This window comes from Pistacia vera, unplaced genomic scaffold (assembly GCF_008641045.1).
Source record: "Pistacia vera cultivar Batoury unplaced genomic scaffold, PisVer_v2 Contig896, whole genome shotgun sequence".
Taxonomy (NCBI): Eukaryota; Viridiplantae; Streptophyta; class Magnoliopsida; order Sapindales; family Anacardiaceae; genus Pistacia; species Pistacia vera.
The window spans coordinates 435,104-460,599 of record NW_022196774.1 but is presented as its reverse complement, the minus strand read 5'-3'; the positions used below and the strand labels follow the sequence as shown (position 1 = coordinate 460,599).

The 25,496-nt window shown below is 33.5% G+C and overlaps 3 protein-coding genes across 3 annotated transcripts; 2 read left to right on the top strand and 1 right to left on the bottom strand.

Annotated features, from left to right (window-relative positions):
• The first annotated feature begins 12,085 nt into the window (after positions 1–12,085).
• LOC116119561 ((E)-beta-farnesene synthase-like) lies at positions 12,086–13,880 on the top strand. The gene is made up of 4 exons (XM_031405495.1): positions 12,086–12,230; positions 12,739–13,000; positions 13,124–13,496; positions 13,579–13,880. Exons 1-4 carry the CDS (start codon positions 12,111–12,113, stop codon positions 13,817–13,819), a joined length of 996 nt encoding a protein of 331 aa, XP_031261355.1. The 5' UTR covers positions 12,086–12,110; the 3' UTR covers positions 13,820–13,880.
• A 123-nt stretch (positions 13,881–14,003) lies between these two features.
• Positions 14,004–14,816, top strand: LOC116119560 ((E)-beta-farnesene synthase-like). The gene is made up of 3 exons (XM_031405494.1): positions 14,004–14,063; positions 14,183–14,431; positions 14,517–14,816. Exons 1-3 carry the CDS (start codon positions 14,004–14,006, stop codon positions 14,814–14,816), a joined length of 609 nt encoding a protein of 202 aa, XP_031261354.1.
• A 1,837-nt stretch (positions 14,817–16,653) lies between these two features.
• Positions 16,654–17,226, bottom strand: LOC116119559 (cytochrome P450 71D11-like). Its single transcript, XM_031405493.1, has one exon. It carries the CDS (start codon positions 17,224–17,226, stop codon positions 16,654–16,656), a length of 573 nt encoding a protein of 190 aa, XP_031261353.1.
• Positions 17,227–25,496: the final 8,270 nt, after the last annotated feature.

Genomic DNA, 25,496 nt, shown 5'->3' with positions numbered 1-25,496 from the left:
GTTTTGTAATTTTGAGGATAGATTATGTATGAATCGTGAACGGGGCGTGGAGTTCCTGGATTTGTGTATGAAGTCCTAAAATTTGGAATCCTTGAAGATGAGAGTAACAAGGAAACAGTTTTTGTGGCATTTTTGTTGTGTTTTTGGGTTTATCGAAATGAGAATCTAAATATTTGTTGTCATATAGTTTGTGGATTTAGAAACATCTTTTTGAAGATTTCAATTGGTGTGATTGATTTACTTGAAAAATTTTGATTAGATGAGGCGGCGATTGGGAGAGTAAATATTTAGGCATTGCTACATGCACTGTGCTGCCATTTACAACCTCTCAGAGGATCATCCCAATATGAAGAGCCTCCAGTGAGCTGTATTTTTATTTTCTCTTTTCCTTAAGATTTTTCTTGAATTTACAGCGGTTATTTTCGGTTTTTGTAGAGGTTTCTACATATGCATTAGACAAACATTAAATGCCGTCTACTTGTATGCAGCCCTACCCATATTTGCACATTTGCAACAAGGAGTTCCCATGAGGTTGTTTTCACAGTTAAATAATTATTTGTGTCTAGAGCCCTAGAAGAAGAGATGTCTATTTTGTTGTTACATTGATTCTGTGTTGTTGACACTTTTTGTCTGACATTCAAACTTTGGGTTGCCTTATTGATTGCTTGTTGAGTTCAGCATTATGTCTTTGCTTTAAGTTCTTTGGTTATCCTAAATAACTAGCAGTATTGATTTATCTTTCTCTGCTTCTTGTGCCTTGTTGAGTTCTTTTGCATTATGTATTGAATAGATTTCTATTGCTCTGTTGTTTCTTTCTCACTATTTGTAATATACATATCTCAGGTTGCAGAGACGCCAGCATTGCTCTACAATTGCTACCGTACCTCCGTGGCAAAGTACTTGCCTTTGCTCTCTTTCGTTGCTTTCTAGATAATTAATTCAACTTCTTTTAATACTACAATGTTTATAGCTCAAGAAAACAAGTGAATTTGGTGTATCAAGCTTAACGTTAGTTGAATGAGAGTTATGATAAAACATATCTTGATAATAAGCCTTTATAATTAGTTTTGTGCAAAACTTAGAGTAAGCAATTTTGGATTAACAGATTGATTATTTTTCAGATGCCATATTTTAGACCCATTGTTAGCTTCTATTACTTTAATCAATTGTCTGCAACTTTAGTTAAGATTTGTATGAAATAAGCTCTTGGTCCTATCTAATGTCGTTTCATGTTACTTCACTTCTTAATGGGCTTTTTTTAGGCTCTACTAATTTACAAGGTTTGAATTCCATGCTATGCTGTATTTCTTGATCTCAAGCACATTAAAAGTCACATTGGTCGTTGGGCAGTGTCAGGTCATTCTTTTGTTCTAATTATACTAAAAGTGTATATATATTTATATTGATGTTCTAGATTTATCCTGCCATTATATTTCTTGTGCCAGGTCCGCAGTTGCTTACACTTGTGATTTTTAATAATGCTTGCTCCTACAAAGTGGTGATTATACTGTTGGTCTGTAGATATTTCTTGTCGAAACCGTGGAGGCTGGAAGAAGACTTTTCTCGCCGCTGACCAGAAGCTTTTCCAAAGCTGTTTTCGCTGGGGAATTATTACAGATTGCAGGCTGTTGCTTCCTCCTTTCTTTTGTTGGTTGCGGTGTATATGCAGTTGGTTTGTAAACCAAGAGTCTAGCATTGTTTTTGTGTTGCTGGTCTATTTGTATGGTCCTCTTGGGCTTGCTTTCGGCTTTTTGGAATGTAAATCCATGCCACCTTTTTTGTTTCTTCGGCTTTGCTTGGGCTTGTCAAGGGACTTGACTTTGTAGGGGTTGGGAATTATTTTTATTTTATACACCTTTACCCAAAAAAATATACAAGAAAGGTTATGGAAATGGAGAAACAAAGTATATTGAAATGACAAAAAATATTTGTCAGGCTATATTATTTGACAATAAAAAATTATCATGTAAAAATATTTGATTAAAAATTATCTGTCATGTTATTAAATTTTTACAAAATTATTTTTCTTACTATATATTTTGATAAATAATATTTCATATAAAACAATATGTGACAAAGTAAATATGTCACAATAAAGTCAATGACAATAAAATTTTGGGTCACTATCAAATTATGAGAAGATAAATTAGTCATATTCACAATTTTTGATAAAATCAATTTCGTTACATATATTATTTCTCACTATAAAGCTTATTATTTGGTATAAATGTAAATTAATTATGACAAAATATTATTTATAATGATAAAAATTGTCTTCTATTGTTACAAATAATTTATCACAATAAACTAGTTTAAAGTGACAAATTATTATTGTCACAATAAATAATTAGGCTATGGTGACCAAACGCTCTTTCATCACCATACACTTAAGAGTACGAGCTTAATGTGACAAACCTAGTGACCAATATAATTCCTCACATTAAAGAAATTGTTACAATATTGATATTTATAGTGACATTATTTTGTTGTGAGAAGCCTAAATTCTTGTAGTGGTTTTTAGAGTCAAATATCATGCTGATGGCACCTTGCAAAAGTATAAAGCAAGATTAGTTGTAAAGGGTTTCCAACAAACTGCTGGATTGGATTATTTTGAGACTTTTAGTCTAGTCATAAAACCCTCAACCCTTAGGATTATTTTTACACTTGCTGCCACATACAATTGGGATATACAACAAGTGGATGTTAATAATGTTTTCTTGAATGGTGAGCTTAATGAAGTTGTATATATGGAACAACCTTTTGGTTTCGTTGATCAGCATAGAGTCTCTCATGTTTGCAAGTTGAATAAGGCCTTGCATGGTCTTAAACAAGCTCCTAGAGCTTGGTTTGACAAGTTAAAAGCAGCTTTGATCAGTAAAGGGTTTCATAATTCAGTATCTGATCCTAGTCTCTTTATGCATAAGGAAAATCATCAGGTTACATGTCTTGATATATGTTGATGATATTCTTCTTACTGGATCAAACATTGATTTTGTTCATCAATTGGTGAAAGAGCTGAATGATAAATTTGCCTTGAAAACACTTGGTTCCTTACATTACTTCTTAGGTCTTGAGGTCACTAGAAATGCAGCTGGGATTCATCTAAAGCAAACTAAATACGCTACTGATTTGTTGCTTAAAACCAAAATGCTTGAGGCCAATCCTTGTTTTACTCCCATGGCATTTGATACTAAATTGTTTCCTGAAGATGGTCCACTGTTTGACAATCCTAGTCTGTTTCGAAGCACTGAAGGAGCTTTGTAATATTTGCTTCTTACTAGACCTGATATTAGTTTTTCAGTCAATAAACTTAGTTAATTCCTTCAAGCTCCCACTGACCTGCAATGGCAAGCATGTAAGAGAATTTTAAGGTATCTTAAAGGTACTATCAACCATGGTTTGCTCTTTAGACCAACAGGTAGTTTAAACATAGAATGGTATACTGATGTAGATTGGGGTAGTAGTATTGCCAATAGGAAATCCATCAGTGGATATTGTGTATTTTTGGGGCCTAATTTGATTCAATGGAGCTCTAAAAAACAGAGAGTGGTTGCCTTATCATCCACTGAAGCAGAATATAGGGCATTGACACAAACAGCTACTGAAGTAGCTTGGTTACAAAGTTTATTTTCTGAATTGGGTCCAACATTTGACAAACCTCCAATTGTTTGGTGTGATAATGTTAGTGCAGGGGCCTTGGCAGCAAATCCAGTTTTCCATGCCCACACAAAGCATATTGAGATTGATGTGCATTATTGTAACAACTGCTGTAAACTAGTACAATGCATGCATAATAACAATAGAAAATGGGCCCAAAACTTTTCCTTTGTATTATAAGTCATGCGTCTTTTATACACAAAGAACGTCATTTACAAAAATGCCATTTTTAAAAGACAAAACAGGGGAAATAGTGTAGCTATTGCTCCTTGCTTGTCGACGCCCCTCCGACTGCATCATCACCTAGATCCTGCATCCACAAAGGAAAATAACGGGGTGAGCACAAAATAATGCTCAGTAAGTAAAACCCTCTATCTGCCTATCCCTGTATGTATTACTCTTAATTCTTTCCTCACACTTTCTGTTGTTTCTTACTAAACTTCATGGCCTCATCTTATCGAAGGTATGGCCGGATGGCGTCCACATAGCACCATCTCACTCTTCATGACTATCGGGTGGAATTCACACAGCACCAACCCATTCTTAGTGACTACCGAGTGGGGATCACGAAGCACCTACCCAGTTTTCGTAACTATCGGGTGGAGACCACATAGCATCTACCCGTTCCTCATGACTTTCGGGTAACGATCACCAAGCATTAACCCGTTCCTAATCACTGTCGAGTGATGATCACAAAGCATCAACCCATCTCTAATAAATATCGGGTGATGATCACAAAGCATCAACCCATCTCTAATAACTATCGGGTGATGATCACAAAGCATCAACCCATTTCTAATGGCTATTCGGGTGGTGATCACAAAGCATCAACCCGATTCTAATAACTGTCGGGTGATGATCACAAAGCATCCACCCATTTCTAATACTCTTCTCATTCACTCTATTCTAGCACTTCTCATTCTCTCTACCCTTAGAGTAGTTGCATCCACAAAGTTCTCTACTCATAGAGCAAGTGCATACACAAAGTTTCCTACTCTTTCTTAGGTCACTTCTCAATGCACAATTAATGCCTATGGATGGTTCATCTCCACTAATGCACTTATGAAATGCCAACATGCAATGTTGCAAGAATTAAGGTTCACTACTCATACTCAAACCTCTATTAGGCATTTCATCAAACAACTCAAGTGCATAATAAAACTCTACTATAACAATAATTCTAAATCTTTCTCTAACCATCCAAAATGGGGAGAAACCCCCTCACATAGCCACATATCCTGCCAAAGAAAGACACTTCCAAAAGGATTCCTCAATACCCTTCAATTCCATCTCAAACTACCTTTCCAACCCACATCTCACTTCTTATATTTGCAATGTATAAACAATCACAAAGCACTAGAAATCTCTATTTAAGCCTCAATAACATGGCATATAACATGTATATAACATACATACATAAGTGCTATCAAAACCCTAATCAAGAAAATTCCCAAATCTCAACTTGGGTTGGGGTTTACTTACCTTGTTATGGAGAGATTTCACTAACTCTTCCTTTCACTTGGTTTGCTTGACTTTTTCTCTACTCTTAAACAAAAGAACAAAAACCCTCAATATTCAATATATACAAAAACTCACAAAGCTTCACAACCAAAGCAAGAATCCTTACCTTAGGATGCCTTAGGTTGATTTTCTACCCCAAATCACTCCAAAAGCCCTTTAAAACTCCTTGATCAAAAGAAAGAGAATTTGAGAGGAAGCAAGAGAGGAGAGTGGCGATGGAGAAGAAGAATGAAGGGTTTGCAATGACTTAATTCCTTTTAATGAAATTTATACACAAGCATTCCCATTTTGCCCTTACTCTTCTTTGGGAATTCTATCTATATCCTTTGATTCATTACAAACACACCCCCATAGCAACATATTCTCCATGAAAATTCCTTACATTTTACTCCCCACTTTTCCTACTAATTAGGGGTAGAATGGTCAAATTGCCCCTAGGGAAGAAAATATCTAAAACTTAACAAACATTTTGGTCGGCCTGTCGCCGCGGCGAAACTGTCCAGCAGCTTCCCGTGGCTTCAACACCTCTTCGCCGCGGCAAAGATTCTTCTTCGCCCCGGCGAAGCTTGGAACACTGAACTTCTTCTATTTACAACCAATTTCAGGGCAAGTATTCAACATAACACTCAATCAAAAGTCAACCAAACAATATTACCAAGAAACCAACTCAAATAAGAGCAAAAGAAGAAACAATAACTACGTACCTCAAGTGGGGCATTACAATTATATCTGTGAACAAGTTCTAGCCAAGAAACTTGTAGTTCAATATGTTCCCTCCAAGTTACAAATTGAAGATATTTTAACAAAAGCTTTGTCCATTTCTCAATTTCTTACTTTAAAGCAGAAATTGAATGTTATTGATCAAGGAACAAGCAACATTGGTTGATTAAGTTGCTTTGACTGAGTAATTTTGGGTTGGTAGTTATGAAGATGAAGATTGCTGCTGTTGAGTTCTTAAGCTGTGAAAGTTGCTATTGCAGCTATAATTTTGCTGTGCAGTTGAAATTTTGCAGTTGTTTTTTGGTTGAGTAATTTTGTAGTCAGTTGAGAAATTGTAGTTTTTCTTTGTTTTGTAAAGAAATCTATCGTTGAGTAGATGTGAAGTGGTTTATAAGTGTAGAGGTCAAGCTGAAAAATGTGCAACTGTATGAAAATGCAGATGTGAAGTTGTAAGACTGAGACATTACATATTGGTGTTGAGCAGGTGTTAAACTGTATAAAAATGCTGGTGTGAAGTTGTGAAAATGTGAAATCACAGTTGTGCTATTGTGAAGCAGAAATTGTTTTGAAAGTTGTATGACAGTGTAGATGTGCAGTTGTGAAAAATAAGAAGTTGCAAAGTTGTATGACAATGTAGATGTGAAGTTGTGAAAATAAGAAATTGCAGGTTACTGTTGAGCAAGTGTTAAACTGTATGAAAAGAGCTGATGTGAAGCTGTGAAAATGTGAAATTACAGTTGTATTGTTGTGAAGTAGAAACTGTTGCTGTGAAAATGTGAAATTACAGTTGTGTTGTTGTGAAGTAGGAACTGTTGCTGTGAAAATGTGAAATCACAGTTGTGTTGTTGTGAAGTAGAAACTGTTATGAAAAGTTGTATGAAAGTGCAAATGTGAAGCTGTGGAAGTGGTGAAATGTAGAAACTATTGTGAAAAGTTGTATAAAAGTGCAAATGTGAAGCTGTGAAAGTGGTGAAATTGTATGAAAGTGGTGTTAGTTTTGTTGTAAGGTGTTAGTCTCAATTGACTTGTAGCTGAACAGATGTGAAAGTTGTATGAGAGTGCAAATGTGAAGTTGTGAAAGTGCAAAAGAGAAGCTGTGAACGTGCAGATGTGAAGCTGTGAAAGTGCAGTTTAGCTTGACAGGTGCTGTTGGACAAACATGGCCAAGCTAAAACTGCAATCAGTAGAGATTAGCTTGACAGGGGGTGTTGGACAAACATGGTCAAGCCAAAAATGTAAGTAGTAAAGTTTAGCTTGACAGAGGCCGTTGGACAAACATGGTCAAGCCAAAAATGTAAGTAGTAGAGTTTAGCTTGTCAGACAAATTGTGAAACGGTGACGTTTTCATAAAGCCCAAAGTGTTGTCGTTTTTGTGTTTAATAATCAGCTATTAAAGCTTACTTTTGTAACACTGTTCATCTATCGAAATATCAAGAAAAGTTTTTAAAAAAATTATTAATATAGTGACCCACAAAAAATTGTTATTAATATATATACTCAGGTCACGTTCATATTTTTAAAAATGAGAACTATTATACATATATCTACGTCCACACAAAATTTATTATTAATTTATGATATTCTAAGCCCATGTCATATTAAAAGTTTAAAACTTTCTCTATTCTTTTTCTCCACTGCTCAATATGTTTTTTATGATTTTATCCGCAAAATTCTTTCCTTTCACATTCACTCATTCTTTCTCTCATGCTATTCGCTCTTAAAACTTTTGAAGATTGAAATTGTTGAAACTTTCACTACTTAAGGTGCTACAATTAGTTTCGTTTTCTGTTTTATCAGTTTTATGTATGTGTATTGCTCATTTCAATTTAGTTTATTTTAAGGTTGAATTATTCTTTTTTTTTTTTTTTTTTTTTGGGAGGTTTTTTATTCTAATTTGAGAGAAAAAGATATGGATCTTGTGAGTTTATTTTGTGTTTTGTGTTTAAGAATGACTCTGTTTTCCTAAATTAAAACCTTAACTATATTTTAAAGGATATTATTCTTCACCCTTCACCCACCACTTTCCTATATTTCAAATGTCATCGTCCAATTGCTCAAAATTATTAAAGAAATTTGAGTTATTATCTGAGAAACGTACTAAAGAAAAAGGAAGAAAAAAAACATAGTATAAAGACTGTAAAACAGAGAGTAACAGAATCAGTACTAAAGCATTTATTTCCTACTGATTTTTCTGAATACAATCTATCTTTTACGTCTACAATTTATAAAGAAAGCAAGTTAGATGATGTCCCTGTTTTTTGGAATCTCAGCCGAACATTCTATGTTACAAAGTTTTACTTTAACCATTGGATTTGTTTACGTTGATGCAAGTTGCATGGCAACTTGTCAACTTGCATAACTAATGGATAACAACCTATCAGCTTGCATAACAAATGAGTAACAACCTTGTCAACTTGCACAACAATATCAGCCGCAACTTGCCAACTTGTTCAACTGATTTTGATCCACTTGCAGTTTGTTTGAGAGAAATGCAGAAAGTGCTGATATCCAGGAACTGAAATCTTTAGCTGCTTAATCTGAAACTTGCTGCAGTTTACATTATCTATATTTATATCAAGAAAATTCCCCATTTTTTTCAATTAATTCATATTAAAAGTCAACGCAACGTTGACTTGATTTAAGTTTTCGTTGACTTTAGCTTAGGCTAGGTCTGATCAAAGTCATGAAAATTTATATTATAATCTTTAAAAGCCAAAAATAAAAAAATAAATAAATAAATAAAGAAGGTTTTGCTCAAGGTTTAGTCAACATATTTATCAAAATTTTGCTTCTCATTGATTTATTCAAATAGGAAAGTATTGTGTTATTGCATTCTTTTCTCTCAGGTTCTTGATATTGCATTATTATTTTTTTTTTTTTACTAAAGATTTGGTGATTTTTTAAAGTTTTCACTAGTTATTTGACAATCAATGGCGGAGCTGGGGAGGCTCTCCCTCGGCAAAAATCCTGAATCCGCCACTGGTTTGTATGCCACAATATTGGATGGTATTGAATAATATAATATAATCTCTATTACTAAACAGAATGTAACAACTTGTTTGGTGAACGATTCCATGTATTAATATAAATTTAGTTTTCTATCAAATTTCTTAAATTAAGAAATTTACTTTTTAAGGAAATAAATTAAATTAAATTACTAGAATTAATATGCATTAAAATAATAAAAAATATATATAAATATGTCTAATTAAAACTTGCTTTAGTGTTTTTTTTTTTTTTTTTTTTTTTTTTGTTGGTTTTTTTTTTTTAATCGTATTAAGTATATGTACTTGAAAAGTTAAAAATGGTGAAGAAAGGTTCAGGCATCCTTGATTAATGATGTTAAAGAATGCTAATTCTGTATGAATCAACATATTTTGCTATTCAAAAGACATACTAGATGACGCGCCCTATGGACATTAAACAATAAATATTATCGTTGTACTCATACTTTGTATTTTTTGGAGTAATGATATTACCTCTCATAATCCTACTGTTTTATTTTTATTTTTCTCAATGCCAATTTGATCCCATATATAAATTACTAAAAATAAATAAAAGAGTTATACCTGCACTCCACCTATGATAAACCCATGTGCTATTAATCTAAATTTTTTATTTTCTTATTCAATTATAAAGCCTAATTAATTCTATAGTTAAACAAAGGAGATGAATTTATGAAACAAAAATATGTTCATCAAAAAAAATTCTTCACTTTTTTTCGGCGTTGGGGACCACTTCAACAATTGAGATCGTAGCTTGAGGTCATAGTTCGTTAACGCGAGCTAGTTAGTTCAAGGTTGTAGCTTGTTTGCCCGATGCACACGGGCAATGACGTAGTCAAGATTTTTAGTGAGTGTGTTCAAAACATCTAAGTTGATAAATTAACAACTCAACAAAAACCTATTGTTGATTTTTCATCAATTAAGAAAGCAAAAAAAATAAAAAACCCCCAAATCTTATAAATTAGGTTTTTCAAAAAAATTCTACTAACTCAATAAAATTCAACTCATAAACCAATGAAAACTCATCAAATCCAACTCTAAATTTCAAGCAATTAACCAATATATTAAAATTAAACCAAATCTCTACAACTTAGGGTTTCATCAATTCTTTAAAACCATTCAAATTTTATCAAACCTAATTTAAAACAACAATTAATTAACATATACCTTAATATAAACAAGATTAAATCAAAACCCACATCAATATTTAGGAATTTAATCTTCCAATTTCAAACACATTTATTAAACTCAACAAAAACTCATATCTCATTATCTTTCATCAATTAAGAAAGCTAAAAGAAAAGATTTTTAAGTTAAAAAAAAATATGAGCATCTTACCTTGTAACCTCCAAAAGAATAGTCTTGCTCGAGTAATTCAATCAAAGGAAGAAGAAAGTATGAGAGAGAAGAAGAAGAAATGAAAAAAAGAGAGAAAAGGCAAAAAAGTGTTAATAATTCAAATTTTTGTGGGGTCAAAATTGTAAATTCCATAATATATAAGGACTGTTTATTTTTTTCCAAAAGTTGTCTAGGTTCAATTGAACCCACAATTGTGTATGTGGCTACGTGTCTGCACACAGGGATCCTGCTCCCCGATGAACGGGTGGGGGGTAGGGAGCAACACCCCCAAGCTCGTAGGTGATTTGGGCCTATCCCATGAAGAGCTGTTATAAGATTTCTTTAAGTAATTAAATTCTTAATAGGGTTTGTGCTTAAAAATAGAGATCTTAGTTATATTAGATTTTTCTCATTAAACCTAGTATATAAACATATTATTCTCTTGTATGAATGATATAGCAAATCATAGACAAATACGTTCATTGTAACAAGAGAGATAAAGAGATATTTCAATAATATCGACTCTGTTGGACCTAGCCCCTTTTTTAGGTGAACTATGGTGAATTGTGCGTGTACTTTTTCTCTACTATTTAGGTTATTTTGTTCACTTGTTGGTTTCGAATACTCTTTAGAGTGTTTCACCTTTTTCTTCATCTAAAGCTCTTTAACTATATAAGTTAGTTTGATGCTTTTAAATTTTTTGATTATTATTTGTACTTTCTTGAAACAATCACTAAACATTGCATTAAAAACGGTATGAATAAAAAATATTGTTTATTTCATTTATAATCGATAGTAAAAGTATGATGTAGATCAATTATAAAAACAACTTTGTATTATAAAATAAAGGATAATACTACACTTACAAGTTACAACCCAATTTTACACTCTCTCTCACAACCCCTAGATGCCAGCTTCCAATTTTTTGATGATGAATTTCCCTATTGTAAACCAATCATTAGTAATTGGAATAGAAAAGTTTAACACAAATTTCATGATGAAATAAATATGTAAAAAATAAACGTGATGTGCACATGGCTCCCTTCAACATCCACCAATAAATTTTTCTTCAATATACGTGCATGGATAAGACATGCTAAAAAAAATATTAGTCAAGATTATCAAGAATATCGTGTTTAAGATGATCAGGTAAATCTATCAAAACAAATCTTAATTTGTTATGAAATTGAATTAACCAGTACTACTTTGTATAAATTTTATTGCGTACATACAGTAATTATTAAAAAAAAATTGACAGCATGCTTATTAATTTATTAAGTCTATCCTGAGTTCTTTATATGTGGATTAAAGAGTGTAAAATGACAAGTAATTAATGATATTTTATTAGTTAAAGTATTTAAATATAATATCTGGAATAATTTCTTTAATGATGATGAAGCAATATTATAAACCACTGTTAATCATGGGATTGATGTTAACATTATACTCTTTTTTAATTAAACTCGAAATGATCATTTATTAAATACTAGCATCTTACATTAATGAAACCGCTAACTTACAGTTGATAAGATTACTCCAGTATCAGCCCTAGGAGTTTGATCCAACGGTTCACCAGGGCCCTTAGATCTTGACCAAGGGTTGAAATTGGGGGATAACCTTATTAGTAATAGCTCACGTAAGAGCCAAAACAGTAGTCTGGATGGTAATTGATAATCATTCTGGAGAGAGATGCCACGTCCTACTGTGGAAGTGCTAGAAACATGAAGAAGAACTAATTTTAATTAATTTTCACGATTTTTAAATTTAAAAACAGCCTCCTCATATTGGGGCTGCTGTCCTATATAAGAGTATGCTCATAATGAAGAAGAAACTCACAAGTACAACATTCGGGATTTGGTCAAAGAAGAAATGTCGTCTTCTCAAGTTACAGGTGTTCCAACTTCACCACCAAAAACTATTCGTCATACTGCTGATTTCCATCCCACAATATGGGGAGATCAATTCCTCAAAGATACTTCTGAACTCAAGGTAATTACACGTACACACTCTATATGAGATTAAATTTCTAGATGCACCCACCCTATGAATGCACATCACAGAAGTAAAATGAATGCGACTTATATACTACATAATTTGTGTAATTATATATGCATTCTTTTCTTTTACCAAAACATAATTACCACATTCAAGCACAAAATTATCTAATATGTGTTCCGAGTACTTTCGAGAATGATGTATTTCGCACCATTTTATGCAATGTCAATTGACAAATAAAGGGTATTTTTCTCCAATTGATTACCAGAAAGAAAAAATGAAATAAAGATGCATGTTCTATATGCAAACATTTGTCTGAGACATTATAAACACGTTATTTTTATTTTTATTTTTTTTTAAAAGGCATACTGATTTAATATATATCATTGCTACATGCCATAAATATTGTTGATTTCATAATTACCGTTTTACCCAAAAATATTGTTGATTTCACAATAAACGTATTTAGCTTTTTTTTTTTTTTTTAATTCTATTTTTGCAGACAATTGATCCTACAACTCAAGAAGATTATGAGCAACTGAAACAAGAGGTAAGATGGATGATAATGGATACATCACAAACGCATGCTCAGAAATTACACTTGATTGATGCAATCCAACGGTTAGGTGTGGATTATCACTTTCCAGAAGAGATAGATGATGCTTTGGAGAAAATTTATAGTGACAATATTGAATATAATGATCTCTATACTGTTTCCATCCATTTTCGACTTCTTCGACAGCAAGGAATTAAGATTATTTGTAGTAAGTAATTCAAATCTTAAGCTATGCTAAAAATTATTATAATTAAAGCGCACTGAACGAATAAATAAAACATATGTCTAATTGAAGGTTACATTTTTTTTTGGGGGGGTTGTAATTAAGCAGATGTATTTGAAAAGTTCAAAGATGATGAAGGGAAATTCAAGGCATCCTTGATTAACGATGTTCCTGGAATGCTAAATCTATACGAGGCAGCACACTTTGCTATTCACGGAGAAGATATTCTAGATGAAGCCCTCACTTTTACTACCACTCACCTTAAGTCAATGGTGTCTAGTGCAAGCCCTCACCTTGCAAAACAAATAAATCATGCTCTTAATTGTCCTCTCCGGAAAGGCCAACCGAGGCTAGAGGCAAGATTTTTCATGTCTGTTTATTCAAGAGATGATTCACACAATAAAACTTTGTTAAAGTTTGCCAAGTTAGACTTTAACATGTTACAAGCAATGTACCAGAAGGATCTCAAAGACGTCTTACAGTAAGTTCTTCTTTGTATATAGAACTATGTTTTAATAGCTAAGATACATTGTTTTGGTTATATAGTTGAAGATGTATTTCAGGTGGTGGAATAATGTAGACTTCATTTCAAAGCTGTCTTACGCGAGACAAAGAATGGTGGAGGAATATTTTTGGGCATTGGGAATTATTTTTGAGCCACAATATGCATTTGGTATTAGGAGTATGGCCAAATTAATATGTCTGTTAACCCTCATAGACGATACATACGATTCCTATGGTACAATTGAAGAACTCACACTGTTTACAGAAGCCGTCAAAAAGTATGTAAAAAGCTTAAAATAAATCCTTTTCAAATTTCATAGTAAATCTAGAAATTGTATTCAATAATTCAATTTTCAGATTTAGGCTTCATTAATTTTTCATTGAAGATGGTTATTTGATTTTCAGATGGGACTTTGGCGCCACAGATATGCTTCCAGACTACATGAAATTAATTTACAAGACACTCTTAGTTTTTTTCTGTGAAATGGAGGAATACGTGGTTAAGAAAGGAAAACCATGCTACATAAATTCTCCAAAATTTTGGGTAGGTGATATCTACCTTTGCTTTACAGTACTGCTTGCACGAATATTTTTTTCTCAGCATTGAGTCTTCAAGTTCGTATGGAATATTTAATTATTTATATTAATATGCTTCCTGATTAGTTGCAAAGAATTGTTCAAGGCTACTTTTCTGAAGCCAAATGGTTGAATGAAGGGTACATTCCAACATTTGAGGAATATATAAGTCTTGCAGCAGAAACATCTGCAGTCGAATTGATCACATCAGTTGCGTTCCTTGGCATGGATGATATTGCAACTGAGGAAGATTTTGATTGGATTTCCACTAATCCTAAGATTATAAATGCAGCAAGGCTTATTGGCAGACTCATGGGTGATATAGGGTCTCATAAGGTATGTACATGTATATTATTTATATATATATTTTAACTAACTAATAATAAAAATTATCTATAACATATATGCATATGTTGTGTAGTTTGAGCAAAAGAGAGGACATATTCCCTCAGCTGTTGAATGCTACATGAAGCAGCATGGTGTTTCTGAAGAAGAGGCAGTTGAAGCAATTATGGAACATGTTGCCAACGCATGGACAGATGTTAATGAGGAAATGCTAAAACCAACCGTTATATCAATGTCTCTACTAGAGCGAGTTCTTAATTATTCGCGTGTAGCTCATATTTTATACAAGGATGGATATGATGCCTTCACAGAGGCATATAAGCTTAAAGACCAAGTTGTCTTATTGCTCAAGGACCCTGTGCCTCTTCAAGAGTAGCTTCATATACATCCACAAATTACTTGTAGTACTCCATGATATGTCTCTAGACAGGGACTGAGTTATAGTCTCCCAAATAAATATATGTTGTCTAAAATGCCTTGAAGACATATTGGCAACTTTCTACAAGTCTATTGCAAAACTTTGCAAAACTATAGCAAACACATACAACACAATTTTAAAAATATAAAAAGTCAAAATATATGTTGTTTAAAATGCTTTTTAATAGTTGTTGCAATGAAAAACGATAACAAAAAGGAGCTTATTCAAAATCTTGATTGTCTTTAGGCTATGGTTAGTATGGGCCCTGGCTCCACTTGCTCATGTTAGTCAAACAAAATGGACCTCAACTCTCAATTTGGGCCTATATCTGACTAGGTTAAAAATATGAAGGGAAGTGATTTTAAGTCTCATATCAAATTGATTTTCACCCCTATGACTCAGCACACCTCTTCTATAATAATAATAAAAATAAAAAATCCCTTTAAAGCCTATTTAATACGGAAAATAACCTTTTCAACTTAATTAGGTTTATTTTTCCCTATTTCAAACTTAATTAGGTGCTTTATTTTATACCTTTTTCCCCAAATCAAATTTAATTAGGTTTTTCTTTACATCTTTTTTCCTCTAATTTCCTAATTTCAACTTATTTTCTCTTCTTCAAATTCAGATTCATTCCGTTATATTTTCTCTATTTTTAGTATTATATTTTCATCAAACAAGCAATTATTTAAAATAAAATAAAAGGTTTCAATGATTATGAAAATTTAGGATTAGGTTACGAAAATTAGGGCTAGGGTTTATTTAAGATTAAAAGTTAAATGTTAAAAATTAAAAAAAAAATATATAAGTAGAACATAAGTGTATTTAGAAATTATAATATTATTTTTAGTAATTAAAAATAAGGTTAAATTTGTCAAAACAAAAAATAAATTTAAAAGTAGTGGTGAAGATCAATTAGGCGGGGCTAAAAATCACTTCCAAAATATGAATCTATATCGTTAGATCTATCTAGAGAGGTATTGCCTTTGCCTCAACTGTTTAATGCTATATGAAGCAGCATGGTGTTTATATAGAAGAGGCAGTTAAAGTGGTTCAGGAACAAGTTGCAACACATGGAAAGGTGTGAAGAAGGAAATACTCAAACCAAATATTGTATCAATGCCTTTGCTTGAGCGAGTTGCTAATTATTTGCGTGTAATTCATGTTTTCTACAAAGGATGATTACGATGGCTTCAGGAAGGCTCTTAAGTTTAAAGACCAAATTGCCTTATTGCTCACAAACCTTGTGCCTCTTCAAAAGAGTAGCTCTATATCCACTAATTTTATGCATATGTTTGTGGAGTTAATGGAAGTCAAAACTATGTCTTTAGTAAGGGATTGAATTATATTAATTCTTTCAATTTTTGCATGCCAAATTATCAAATCACGATACTAGGAGATTGGATATTAAATACATAGCCATTTCATATTATATATAGCAAATCTTTGAAATGCAAATTTCACGATAGCCCACATTCTAACTTTGACAAGTGCAATATTTATATTCGCGTGGAGACATATATAAAGTCCAGGAGTTCCTCTCAACCATACTTTTAATAAAACATAATACTACATATACAATATATTTATACAATTTAATGTAGCAAAAGATTATTGATTGATTTTAAATTAAAAAATAAATTTTCACATCGTCTTTTATCACATCAGATTGGATGAAAAATATTATATAAAAATATTATATATGTAATATCACTCTTTAGTAAATATATACCAAATAATTTAAAATGTGCAGTGCTCATGGCTGATTCAACTCCGTAAAGACTACGATTTGAGGCTATGCAACAGCAACAAGTGATGGATGATAAGGAATGGGAATGAGGCAGAGATGATCTTTTCTTCTAACTGTAACACAAAAGGACTCGCTCATGTCCAAATCTTCAGGCTTCATTCCATCAGGAAGTTTCCAATCAAAATGATAAAGATACATTGCGAGAGCAAGCTCAACATTGGCCAGACCAAATATAGATCCTGGGCACATCCTCCTTCCAGAACCAAATGGGAGGTGTTCAAATTTTGCTCCTTTAAAGTCAAGAGAACCATCAAGGAACCTCTCTGGAATAAAGCTCTCCGGGTCAGTCCAATAGTTTGGTTCTCTATTAATTGCCCATGTGTTAACAATCACTTTGGTTTTGGCAGGTATGATGTATCCATTGATCTCGTATTTCTCTGAACTCTCTCTTGGAAGTAAAGGAGGCGGATGTAATCTCAGAGTCTCTTTTATAATTAGCTTCAAGAATTTCATTTCTTCAATGGCGGTTTCATCAATTTTCCTTCTTCTATTAAACACTTCCCTCACCTCAGCTTGTGCCTTTTTCATGAGTGTTGGTTTTCTGAGCATCTCACGCATGGCCCAATCGGTTATTGTCTGAAATTTGACTTAAGGAAACAGAACCGCAATGTTAAAACCTGTCAGCAACTTTTAACTTTCCTCCACAACAGATATGAACAATTCTTTGTCTTTGCAGTTTCTGCCAAAAGCTGCCCTTGAAGTAATACCATACTTGATGAGAAAATTATCTCGGTGAGGTTAACCACTGATCCTGCTTTTGAAGCAATCGAATTGATGATATTAGACATCTCTTCTTCTCTTAAAGATCGGTATGATTGGACTCTTTTCGAGCTCAAAAGCTTCAATGTACAAATTTTCCTTAGTTTTTTCGCCGTCCAGTAATCACCATACGGCGAAAAAACTACATCATTAGACAATATAGTTGCTGCTAAATTGTAAGGCCTTGATGCAAATGTAACGTCATGGATTTTCATCACTTGTTCAGCAAACTCTGGAGAAGAAACAACAATAGTGGAATTTTCTCCAAGCTGAAGGTGCATAAATGGTCCATATTTCTTTGCCAAGTCTCTTAGTCCACGAAGCGGTAGAGCCCCAACAGCTGCAAACTGGTGCAAATTTCCATGGCCCTGGGGGTAGATTAGAAGTTTTTGCATAGTTGGTTTTGAATCTTTTTCCTATTTTCAGAACCAAGAAGACAAAGAGAAGAAAGTTGAGAAGAATTGAGAATGAGGGGGGTATGAGCTCCATTGGAATGACACAGTACTATTTTTGGCTTGTCAATGAACTCCATGTATTTCATTAACTTATATAGATACCTGGAAATAGCAGCAAAGCTTCAGTATCGTGCAACCTCCCCAACTTGCAACCCCTTGATTCTACCGTCAAACATGACTGTATTTGTATGTCTTGGTCTGCAAATTTGACAAATGACAACCGTGAGGTGAGCTAGGAAAAAGGTGATCTGATGTGCAAAAACATAATAAATGAATGAAAATTTTAAGTATTTTAACAAATTTGAAATAGATGGTATAAAATAAATATTTTCACGTCCGTTTTACACCAATTTGAAATGCATTATTGATTGCAGTGCTATGGCTGAATTCAACTCCATAAAGACTTTGACTTGAGGCTACGCAACAGCGACAGGCGATGGATGATTTTGATTCGGGAATCAGATTGAGGCAGAGATCATCTTTTCTTCTAACAGTGGCACAAAAGGACTAGTTCCTTTCCAAATCTTCATGCTTCATTCCTTCAGGAAGTTTCCAATCAAAATGATAAAGATACAATGCGAAAACAAGCTCAACATTGCCCGGTCCAAACAAAGATCCTTAGCCTACCCTCCTTCCAGAACCAATGGGAGGTATTCATGTTTCGTTCCGTTAAAGTCAGGAGAACCATCAAAGAACCCCTCAATAATGAAGCTCTCGGGATCGGTCCTATAATTTGGATCTCTTCTAATTGCCCATGTCTTAACAATCACTTTGGTTTTATGATGAATCCATTGATCTCACATCTCTCTGCACTCTCTTGGAAGTAAAGGAGGAGGGTGTAGTCTTAGCGTGACACGGCCCACCTTGACCCTCCCTATCCTATAGGCTCTAGACGCACTTATAAGACTCGAGTGACCGAGACATGCCATGTGAAAACTGTGAAACCCATAAATAATAATTAAAAAAAAAAAAAATTGTTTTCTAAATATGCTTCTCATAAAAACATTCTCTTGATTTGTCATGAAAAACATAACATATAATATATACGTATTTGAATATTTGAAAACATAGCACATTCATTTTCTGAAACCTGAAGAGCAAGATATCAGATTTTCATATCTATTACAATCAATCACACAAGATAAACATATGAAATAAAACATAATCTGCTACGAAACAAACATGACATTTTACACATGATGAGACAATGACATGTGGGCCCAACCTCGAGAGGAATCAACTCCTCAACACGAACTTCCTGTGAACCTGTGGGAAAAACATTCTAAAAGAGGGTGATCTGAAATATTCAGTGAGTGGGGGATGGGGAGTTAAAACATTTTTCTAAAAATTAATAACTCTGAAAGGCCATGCTACAAACATTTAAAACATCACAAACAATCATGTATCTCTGTAAAGAAATAATGCTTTATGAATGTCATGCACATAATAGGGACTTCGTGCAATTGTGATAAATGCAATTGATCCATAATTTTTCTGATACTAAAAACTAAACCTAGTTTTGATAATCTACAAAAAGAAATCATACTGCAAACACCCACATCATAACTTAATGAGTGCTTATTTAGTGTTTTTGGAACAACATTTTAAAACAAATAACCAATGTTCACGCTTGCAAATTAACACTCATGCATCTCAAATTTCTCATGTCTTTAAAAACAACATTACTAAAATCATATTTCAAATGTTTGAATTAGTCTCATAAGACTAGTATTAATTATTGATAATTATGTTGATGATATGAAACATAAAACTGATTTCTGAAAAACTATGCACTGATTCTGATCTTTAAATACTGAAAACTTTATATTGATAATTGAACTTTAAACTGAATACTATAGATTTTACTGCTACTGAAAAACTTTTAGCTGAATACTACTTTACCATTAAATACTGAAAACGGAAAACTGTTTTTTGATTCTTAACTGAAAAATAGATTATGATACTAATCATTGAAAACTCTCACCCAACTAGTATCCAAGGGTAAATCCATCCAACCCGGCAGCATCTAACATCGCGCAGATTGAACCACTAGATCCATCCTACTAGGCAGAATCGGTCACCGCTTAAGCCTTCAACCCACGAGATCATGCATCGCTCAGGCCGACACAATCAAATCATGTCTACCAATATCTACCTCACTCGGGCCTTCGACTCACTTCACCTGGCAAAATCAAATCATGTGTAACAATATTTGCCTCGCTCGGGCCTTCGAGGCCCTTGGGCCTGCAAAATCAAATTCTGTGTAACGATATCTGCCTCGCTCGAGCCTTCGACCCATTTGGGTTGGCAAAATCAAATCATGTGTAGTGATATTTGCCTCGCTCGGGCCTTCGACGCACTTAGGCTGGCAAATGACCAATCATACGCATGCGCAAAGTCATCACATAATATGAAGAGGGGATAGGTACTATGTAGGGTGGTTTGAAAATCACTTTTATCTTTACTTTCTCAATCCTCTCTTTTCTCATAAAACTTATGCTTTTCTTCTTTATAAAAAGGCATGCTTAAAAATCATAATACTTGATGCAATGTAAATGGGTAAGTATGTAACTTCAAAAAACTTAAGCTTTTCTTTATAGAAGGCATACTTGAAAAAAATCCTAATACTCTATACAATGAAAATGGGTAAACATGTTATTTCATAATGTTTCTCAAAAACCAACAATTTCGACACATTTTTCATTTCTCATTTCAACTACTTGTCATCGACATCAAAATGCATCTCCACCCATTGCAAACAACACTTCCCGCATTTAGTAACAATAAAACTTCTTCTAATGTGAATTCATCAACATTTTTAAGGCAACATTTAACAAATAGTCACATTAATTCAAACATAGTCTCACAACATTTCTCAATGTATTTCCACTCTTCTCAAATTTCGGGCAAAACAATGAGCAATAACATGTTTTTAATATAAATGAAATATTCATTTAATTAACATGGTTTGGAAAGATAATTAAGTAATTTGATGCGTTGAGAATTAAAATGCAAAAATCATGCATCTCATGATAATTTCAAGTAACATAAAAGTCAAGAACATATCACATATTTGCTTATAAATCATGCATATATGACATAATATTCAAAAATCACATCTAGGGGTGAAACTACAAATTTCCAAATACATTTCAGAATTGACCATTTAGTCCAAATTCTGAATTTCTTCAACATTGCAACTCACTACACTTGACCGACACCGACTCCACCCATTAATTCAACATCACAAGTTCACTAATTTTTCAACAATTTTTCCAGCCGTCAACACACTAATTCTCATAAGGTAACTTTATTATGACAAAGTTATAAACTAATATATATGTATAAAGTGCCCATGATAAATAAACAAGGTTATGACCAACACAATGCATCAACCCAACTACCGCTTCCCATTACCAAAGTGTGTACCCATTTTTAATCATTCTCCCTCCTTTACTCTTCCATTAGCCAAGCCCAAACAACAGTCCATAATGTAATTGCTCCAAAATCTAGCAACCCACATTTAATTAAAAATATAAAACCATTTTCTTTTACAAATACTTAAACCATGCAAGGGAGACAAACTTAATATCTAGTACTAAGAAAATGCATTTTTCCTCACCAAGATTCCAGCCCAGCCGAGACATGCAAAACAGTTCAGCAAATATTACCCATACAAAAAAAAAAAAAATGCAGATTTTCTTCCCTCTTCAATTAGCAAATTTTTACCTCCCCTTTACAAAACACATTTTAGCTTCAATATCTCGTCTCACACACCATTTAACTTCATACAAGAAACTCTGCTTACACATATATATAACACAGCATATAGTCACACATTTTAAACCAAACAATTGCAATGTCACCCAAAAATGCAAGCTTATAATTCATTCCGAAACACACTTAATATCTTCATGACCCAGGCAACTCATATATCCAACAAGCAGCCAACATACAAAACAATTGAAAACCCAAATAAATCATGAATAAGAGTCACATGCAACAAAATAAATCACTTCCATCTCATGTTTATTTTGGCCAGATCTCCTCTTGCATTCGGCCATAGCAAGGCAACCCCCTAACCATAAATTTTCACATAAACAACCGGGTTTCAAAACATAACACAATCACAAAATCAAATATAACTAGCCGAACACAATATAGCAAATTTTAAACTCAATTTCAACAAGCAGCCACACAAACTCAAATACATTAACAAATATAACTTAAATCTACTCAAATGAAAACTTGAGATGCATGAGTTGTGAACTGGTTTACTATTCCATTCACCAAATCAGCTCAGCCGAAAATTGGAAGCAACCTCAAGCACTCCTATTCTGGATCCAAGCTTGGGTTTGAAGGTTTTTGCTAAAATTTCCTTCTTCTCTAGTTAGATCACCTCACTCCCTCTCTCTCCTTCATTTTCTTCTCTGCCTCTTCCACTCATCTTCTTGGCCGAAACCCATTTCTCCTTCTCTTCTTCTTTTTTTTCCTCTCCTTCCTTTTTTCTCTTTTCTTTCTCCCCTCCGTTTTTTTTGCTTTCTTCTCATTTTCTTTTCTTTTTCCCCGTTCTCCCTCGTCTCCTCTCTTTCTGTATCCTTCCTCTTTTAATTTATTATTAAATATCTTGATATATTTAATCCTCACTTGTTTCTGCTATTACCTTTACTCCCTCCAAAGTTACTAATTCTTCCACTCCACTCCCCCATTTTTATCTAATGACTAATATCACAAAATAAAATTTAATAAAATTATAAAAGAAATCAATAATGTTACCCTTACTCACTCTTTTACTCATTTTCTCTTACTCACTTATCTGGCAGATAGCATCGCTGATGCCATATCATTCCCACGTCACTCAACAGCCACGTTTCTCCCCTTCAAATTTAAAAAGAAAAAAAAATTATTTTAAGCACTAAACTGAAATTTGAAGGGAACCCAAACAGAGAGTAAACACCCTGTTTTTCGCAAGTTTCAGAATCGGCAACATCCCCTCTTGTTCTTGCCGCTTGGGTCTCTCTTGGTTTGCTTGAATAGATAGGGCATTACCGCTCTTTGCTAGGACAAGAGAAGGACACGCATTAAAGCCCGGGAACAAATGTTTCAAGGTTATACCTCCTTCGTCCCGATCGGCCATTACAAGTAACAGAAGATTACCCAACCACAGGACCTCAGTCATCTTCTTCCCATCCCATAATTTCTGTCCCTTCATCCCCGCCCAGTCGCTAGGAACTTACGAAGGAATGGAGCTTTTTTATTCAACAGAGCATGTTTCGTTAACTCTCTTTACACACTTACATTCAATATTTATGCCTGTTTCTATTTCTTTTCATCTCCATTTATAGGGAAGACTATTAAACCAAGCTACTCTAGACTGTTGTTGGTGAAGTTAGAGCCTTTAGACTGTTGTTGTTCTTGGATGAGCCCTAAGAGGCTTTCAGTTTACTAGGACTGCCAATGAAGTCTTAGTTCTTAAGTGACATTTTTTTTTCAGGAGGTAAAAGGAATATATAAGAGGAATCGACACTAGGGAATAGCTGTAGTTGTTGGAAAATTCCATTGTAAGGCAAAATGGTATAGTGAAGGAAGATAAAGTGAACTTTCCAAGTGTAGCTTATGTTTGGTATGTGAATTTATGAATAATAGATATATTGGTTTTATCTGAATTTAGTTTTAATTGAATGAATAGAGAGAAGAGATCTTCAACAACTTGCTTGTTGATGGGAATATGATGGAAGCTATAGCAGATTTCTGATGTCACTATATCTATAAGCTCATAGACTTTGCAATGGAAATTTTGGGATTGCTACGTCTGCTTTCCAATTATTGTTATTCTTAATGTTCAATTTGTTGGTAAAATTGTGTGCAGTCCTAAACAGCCATGACATACATGGTTATGATACTTATATGATATCATAAATTTAAGCCTATAGACCATGTGTCTTTATCTTGTTTTTGAGTTCTATATTCCTCTGGTTTACTACTATTGTATCTTAACAGTATAAAACTTTTTTTTTTCACTTTCTTTGCAGGAAAGTATCATTGCCGCATGCTAAATAAAGTTTTCACTGAATTTACTGACATTGTTGCTATCTGGACTACAGGGAACGTGTTCTATTATGACGTATGTTTGTTGGATTGTCATCACTTTTAGTGATATTACTTCAAGTTCATGTATATAGTATGTAGATAAATTCTTCATTTGTGTACTCTTGTCTTATAGGCAATCAAAGAATTAAACATCAAGACGAAGAATTGGAAAGAGTTTCTAACTGATGAACCTTTCACTAAGGAAGACCTTATAACAATTCAGGTAATTATTTGTTCTGAACATATGATGTTTAGCTTTGTTGATTGCATGGTGGTGGTTTTAAGTGGCATGAATTTTATGATGTAGCTAACATCATAAAATTCATCAAAGGTTTTGTTTGTGTATTTTAGTAATGGATTTTGATTACAAACTAACTGTTTGTGGTAATGTCCAGCCATCTACAACGACGACCACTGCTGAGCTCAGCCACCTTTTAGTCAAGCACTCCCTTTCACTGAAGATTAATCCATATGAAACTAGTGTTCGGAATTATTAATCACCACTTCCAATAATTCAACATTGAACTTAGTTAGAAATCACAAATATAATTTACAAGAAATGAGAATTAGATTAGAGTTGAATGGGAAATTTTATTGATGTATCTTATATCTAATACACAAATATTAATAAGGAACTGGTATGGTTGTGGATGGACAGGACCAATGTCCAGATGTTAACTTCAGTGAATTGAAACCAAAAATTTATGGGAACAAAAAAATTGGACCTTTATTAGTGTTGACTGAGTGTGTTGTTCCGTTTAACATTACATGGCAGATTTTTTGTCATTGACAATCTATATTTAAACCATTTCATGGGATGGACATGGACATAGATTATGTTGCTTTTATTAACATGTTTATGTTTGAAACTTGCTTAATATATTACAAGTTTGACATTGTTTTATTTAGTTATCTTTAATTCGGTTTCAAAGTTTCTAGATTGTAGAACTAGATAACATTAAAATATTATGAAACTACCCTTGTTAATTAGATTATATCATAAAACAATATATATATAACTATTTACACCCCCCCCCCCCACCCCCCCCCCCACCCACCCCCCCCCCCCCCCCCCCCCCAAAAAAAAAAAAAAAAAAAAGAGAGCATTATATAAACGTTTATTTCACGTGTCATTTGTATATTTGAAGATGTGTATTCTTTATGGTTTTGATAGCCACCATTTAAGTGTTGGACATTCAAAGAACATAGAATTTTGGGTGGAACTATGGACTTCTGCACCTACTTGTACTAATTGTTAGACCGATCGTCACAGTCTAAAAATTAAACCTAATACCATAGTAGCAGTAGCAGGATCGAATCCACAAGGAGCAAGACTAACAACCTAATGTATTTTAAGTAGCGGAAATGAAATTGGCAATGGTTAATGAAACTAAATAGACTAAATGCAAATAATGAAATAGTGCATTAAAACTAATAAAAACTTATAATAAAAATGTTGCCGTTACGGTTTTGGTTCAACACGAGACCGACTCACACAATTCTTCTCCACCCTCTACGATCCCC